This window comes from Entelurus aequoreus, linkage group LG10 (assembly GCF_033978785.1).
Source record: "Entelurus aequoreus isolate RoL-2023_Sb linkage group LG10, RoL_Eaeq_v1.1, whole genome shotgun sequence".
NCBI lineage: Eukaryota > Metazoa > Chordata > Actinopteri > Syngnathiformes > Syngnathidae > Entelurus > Entelurus aequoreus.
The window spans coordinates 66,386,021-66,392,183 of record NC_084740.1 but is presented as its reverse complement, the minus strand read 5'-3'; the positions used below and the strand labels follow the sequence as shown (position 1 = coordinate 66,392,183).

The 6,163-nt window shown below is 37.1% G+C and overlaps 2 protein-coding genes across 4 annotated transcripts in view; one reads left to right on the top strand and one right to left on the bottom strand.

Moving 5' to 3' along the window:
- fhip1b (FHF complex subunit HOOK interacting protein 1B) overlaps positions 1-6,163 on the top strand; it is a 716,414-nt gene that overhangs the window by 209,080 nt on the left and 501,171 nt on the right. The gene's annotated exons all lie outside the window — the stretch shown is intronic.
- The window catches only part of LOC133658934 (diacylglycerol kinase beta), a 125,686-nt gene that overhangs the window by 4,687 nt on the left and 114,836 nt on the right, over positions 1-6,163 (bottom strand). For all 3 annotated transcript variants that reach the window (XM_062061460.1, XM_062061462.1, XM_062061461.1), the window contains one exon: positions 1,698-1,818. In XM_062061460.1, coding sequence (XP_061917444.1) covers positions 1,698-1,818 — 121 coding nt within the window. The remainder of the gene's footprint in view (positions 1-1,697; positions 1,819-6,163) is intronic.

Below are 6,163 nucleotides of genomic sequence, written 5' to 3'. Positions count from 1 at the left end.
GAAGAGAACATCTGTCTAATATATGATCAGAGTGAACATCTGTGTCATATATGATCAGAGTGAACATCTGTGTAATATATGATCATAATTATGCTGGAAGAAGTAAACATCTGTGTAATATATGATCAGAGTGAACATCTGTGTCATATATGATCAGAGTGAACATCTGTGTAATATATGATCATAATTATGATGGAAGAAGTGAACATCTGTGTAATATATGATCAGAGTGAACATCTGTGTCATATATGATCAGAGTGAACATCTGTGTAATATATGATCAGAGTGAACATCTGTGTAATATATGATCATAATTATGATGGAAGAAGTGAACATCTGTGTAATATATGATCAGAGTGAACATCTGTGTAATATATGATCAGAGTGAACATCTGTGTCATATGTGATCATAATTATGATGGAAGAAGTGAACATCTGTGTAATATATGATCAGAGTGAACATCTGTGTAATATATGATCATAATTATGATGGAAGAAGTGAACATCTGTGTAATATATGATCAGAGTGAACATCTGTGTCATATATGATCATAATTATGATGGAAGAAGTGAACATCTGTGTAATATATGATCAGAGTGAACATCTGTGTCATATGTGATCATAATTATGATGGAAGAAGTGAACATCTGTGTAATATATGATCAGAGTGAACATCTGTGTCATATATGATCAGAGTGAACATCTGTGTAATATATGATCAGAGTGAACATCTGTGTAATATATGATCATAATTATGATGGAAGAAGTGAACATCTGTGTAATATATGATCATGATAGAACATCTGTGTAATATATGGTCAGAGTGAACATCTGTGTAATATATGATCATGATAGAACACCTGTGTAATATATGGTCAGAGTGAACATCTGTGTAATATATGATCATGATAGAACATCTGTGTAATATATGATCATGATAGAACATCTGTGTAATATATGATCAGAGTGAACATCTGTGTAATATATGATCATAATTATGATGGAAGAAGTGAACATCTGTGTAATATATGATCATGATAGAACATCTGTGTAATATATGGTCAGAGTGAACATCTGTGTAATATATGATCATGATAGAACACCTGTGTAATATATGGTCAGAGTGAACATCTGTGTAATATATGATCATGATAGAACATCTGTGTAATATATGATCATGATAGAACATCTGTGTAATATATGATCAGAGTGAACATCTGTGTAATATATGATCATAATTATGATGGAAGAAGTGAACATCTGTGTAATATATGATCATGATAGAACATCTGTGTAATATATGGTCAGAGTGAACATCTGTGTAATATATGATCATGATAGAACATCTGTGTAATATATGATCATGATAGAACACCTGTGTAATATATGGTCAGAGTGAACATCTGTGTAATATATGATCATGATAGAACATCTGTGTAATATATGATCATGATAGAACATCTGTGTAATATATGATCAGAGTGAACATCTGTGTAATATATGATCATGATAGAACACCTGTGTAATATATGGTCAGAGTGAACATCTGTGTAATATATGATCATGATAGAACACCTGTGTAATATATGGTCAGAGTGAACATCTGTGTAATATATGATCATGATAGAACACCTGTGTAATATATGGTCAGAGTGAACATCTGTGTAATATGTGATCATGACAGAAGTTGTTCCACCTGATGGTGACATTGGTGCACTGAGCCAGCCGACGTCCGGCGCTCTTCAGTCCCGTGTAGATCTGACCCATCTCCATGGCGCCTTCCAGACCCACCACCTCCAGCAGCTGGTCGCTGAAGTCTGCAACAACAATAACAAAGCTTGTTAGCGGCCATCTTGTTCAATCAAGTCGCCTTCTAGTGGCCCAACATGTCAACTGCAGCCTTCTTGTTATTCTTATTGTTCTTTTTCTTCTTCTTCTTGTTTTTTGTTGTTCTTCTTGTTGTTATTCTTCTTCTTGTTTTTGTTGTTCTTCTTGTTTTTGCTGTTTTATGTTGTTCCTGTTGTTCCTTTCTTGTTGTTTTTGCTGTTTTTTGTGGTTTTTGCCGCTTTTGTTGTTCTTTTCTTGTTGTTTTTGCTGTTTTTTTGTTCTTGTTGTTATTGTTCTTCTTCTTGTTGTTTTGTTGTTATTCTTCTGGTTTTTGTTGTTCTTATACTGTTTTTTGTTAATGTTCTTGTTGCTGTTTTTTTGTTTTGTTCATGTTCTTGTTGCTGTTTTTTGTTCTTGTACTGTTTTTTGTTGATGTTCTTGGTGCTGTTTTTTGTTTTGTTGATGTTCTTGTTGTTTTTCTTGTTGCTGTTTTTTGTTGTTCTTGTTTTTGTGCTGTTTTTTGTTGTTGTTTTGTTTTTCTTGTTGCTGTTTTCTGTTGTTTTTGTTGTTCTTATACTGTTTTTGTTAATGTTCTTCTTGTTGATATTTTTGTTGTTTTGTTGATGTTCTTGTTGCTGTTTTTTGTTGTTCTTGTACTGTTTTTTGTTCATGTTCTTCTTGTTGCTGTTTTATGTTTTGTTGATGTTCTTGTTGTTTTTCTTGTTGCTACTTTTTGTTGTTCTTGTTTTTGTGCTGTTTTGTTGTTGTTGTTTTGTTCTTCTTGTTGCTGTTTTCTGTTGTTTTTGTTGTTCTTATACTGTTTTTGTTAATGTTCTTCTTGTTGCTGTTTTTTGTTGTTTTGTTGATGTTCTTGTTGCTGTTTTTTGTTGTTTCTTGTACTGTTTTTTTGTTCATGTTCTTCTTGTTGCTGTTTTTTGTTTTGTTGATGTTCTTTGCGTAACTAAAACTAGAACACAACTAGAATACATAACTATAAGACATAACTAGAACAAAAAACTCAAACTAGAGTACAAAACTAGCACTAGTAGACAGTTAGAACTTGAACACAACTAGAACTAAAACACATAACTAGTCATGAAATGAGTGGTGATTAAATTGTGGTTTTGTTTTAGTTTTAACGAATAATATTCCTTCACTGAATGATTCACAGAATTATATTATTAATTTTATTATGATAAAAAAATAAAAAATCTCTAATGATTCACAAGAATTATATTTTTTATTTTGTTAGGATTAAAAAATAAACAATCTCTAATGATTCACAATAATTATATCATTAATTTTGTTATGATGAAAAAAGAACCAATCAATCAATAATGATATTTCTATTGCGTAATACTAATCAATCTTGACTGATGGAGTCATTCGCTGGCATTGACAACAAAGACAAAGTCCTTCCCAGCATGCATTGCTGATTTATGTAAGCGTCTATTTTTAGATTCTACCTCGCTGAGAAGCAGCAGCGTTCTTTCACGCTTGCTCCACGGAGCCCGGCGGCGTGAGAGAGCACGGCGGCTTCCACTCCGCCATCAGCGCGCCATTCAAACAGGAAGTGTTTTGTGTCAGCGCGTGATGACGTTTACCTCGATAATGATGAAAGGATGGATTCCAATCCATCCATCCATTTTATACCGCTTGTCCCTTTTTAGGGCCGCGGGGGGTGCTGGAGCGTATCTCAGCTGCATTCGGGCGGAAGGCGGGGTACACCCTGGACATTCTGCCAGTCAAAATGACCTAGTTTGGATTATTGGCTTCGCTACACATCTTAAAACAGACCTCACTGTAAGGTCAGCCACTTTCCCAGGATGCTTTGCAGCTTTTGTGTTTTCTGGAAAGGGTGCTTTGGCAGTTAGCATTTAGCATGCAAGCTAGCAGTGTTGTGTGAGAAGAAAAGTCCCACAGCGTTGTGTAAGAGGAAAAGTCCCACAGCATTGTGTTAGAGGAAAAGTCCCACAGTGTTGTGTGAGAGGAAAAGTCCCACAGCGTTGTGTGAGAGGAAAAGTCCCACAGCGTTGTGTGAGAAGAAAAGTCCCACAGCGTTGTGTGAGAGGAAAAGTCCCACAGTGTTGTGTGAGAAGAAAAGTCCTACAGTGTTGTGTGAGAGGAAAAGTCCCACAACGTTGTGCGAGAGGAAAAGTCCCACAGCGTTGTGCGAGAGGAAATGTCCCACAGCGCTGTGCGAGAGGAAAAGTCCCACAGCTTTGTGTTAGAGGAAAAGTCCCACAGTGTTGTGTGAGAGGAAAAGTCCCACAGTGTTGTGTGAGAAGAAAAGTCCCAGAGCATTGTGTGAGAGTAAAAGTCCCACAGCATTGTGTTAGAGGAAAAGTCCCACAGTGTTGTGTGAGAAGAAAAGTCCCACAGCGTTGTGTGAGAAGAAAATCCCACAGTGTTGTGTGAGAAGAAAAGTCCCACAGCGTTGTGTTAGAGGAAAAGTCCCACAGTGTTGTGAGAAGAAAAGTCCCACAGCGTTGTGTGAGAGGAAAAGTCCCACAGTGTTGTGTGAGAGGAAAAGTCCCACAGTGTTGTGTGAGAAGAAAAGTCCCACACTGTTGTGTGAGAGGAACATTCCCACAGTGTTGTGTGAGAAGAAAAGTCTTAGTGCTGTGTGAGAAGAAAAGCACATACAGTAATGTGTGAGACGAAAATTCCCACAGTGTTGTGTGAGCAGGACAAGCAGCTGTCATCTACTTCAAAACTAAACATGGCTCCACTGTCGTGATGAGTGCAGTAACATGGTGGACGGACCTTCATCATGGACCTTCAGACACCACAGAGCAGCACTGCTGACGCTCCCACAGTGTTGTGTGAGAAAGAAAAGTCCAACAATGTTGTGTGAGAAGGAAAAGTTCAACAATGTTGTGTGAGAAGGAAAAGTCCCACAGTGTTGTGTGAGAGGAAAAGTCCCAGAGTTTTGTGTGAGAAGGAAATTTTCACAGTGTTGTGTGAGCAGAAAGGTCCTATGTTGTTGTGTGAGCAGAAACGTTCCACAGTGGTGTGTAACAAGACAAGTCCCACAGTGTTGTGTGGGCAGAAAAGTCCAACAATGTTGTGCGAGAAGAAAAGTCCTACAGTGTTGTATGAGAAGAAAAGTCCAACAATGTTGTGTGAGAAGAAAAGTCCCACAGTGTTGTGTGAGCAGAACATTTGCACAGTGTTGTGTGAGCAGAAAGGTAATACAGTGTTGTGCAAGAAGAAAGGTCTTTTTTTTTTGCTGTGTGAGCAGAACCGTCCCACAGGGTTGTGTGAGCAGAAAATGTCCACAGTGCTGTGTGAGCAGAACCGTCCCACAGTGTTGTGTGAGCAGAAAAGTCCCACAATGGTGTGTGAGAAGAAAAACGTAACAGTGTTTTTGAAGAAAATATTCACCCAGAGTTGTTGTAGCAGGAAACATCCCAGTGTTGTGTGAGTGTCTGGCTTTCTGTAGAATAAGGTGTGTAATTGTAGACTTCTGTGCAGAAGAACATGTGTACACTTCCGTGTATATGACAACTTCTCTATAAAAGAATGTGTATACTTCATGTACAGGAACGTGTGTATACTTCATGTACATGTACAATTCTGTGTACAAAAACGTGTGTACACTTTTGTGTTCATGGACATTTCCATGTACAAGAACTAGCATATACTTCCATGTGCAAGAAGGTGTGTATACTTGAGTGTAGAAGAAGGTGTGTATACTTGAGTGTAGAAGAAGGTGTGTATACTTGAGTGTAGAAGAAGGTGTGTATACTTGAGTGTAGAAGAAGGTGTGTATACTTGAGTGTAGAAGAAGGTGTGTATACTTGAGTGTACAAGAAGGTGTGTATACCTTAGTGTAGAAGAAGGTGTGTATACTTTAGTGTACAAGAAGGTGTGTATACTTGAGTGTAGAAGAAAGTGTGTATACTTTAGTGTAGAAGAAGGTGTGTATACTTTGGTGTACAAGAAGGTGTGTATACCTTAGTGTAGAAGAATGTGTGTATGATATAATGTAGAAGAAGTTGTGTATATTTTAGTGTAGAATAAAGTGTGTATAATTTAGTGTAGATGAAGCTGTGTATACTTTGCTGTAGAATAAGGTGTGTATACTTTGGTGTAAAAGAAGGTGTGTATACTTTAGTGTAGAATAAATTGTGTATACCTTTGTGTAGAATAAGTTGTGTATACTTTGGTGTAGAAGGTGTGTATACTTTGGTGTAGAAGGTGTGTATACTTTGGTGTACAAGAGGGTATATATACTTTGGTGTACAAGATGTGTATACTTTAGTGTAGAATAAAGTGTGTATAGTTTAGTGTAGAAGAAGGTGTGTATACTTTGGTGTACAAGAAGGTGTG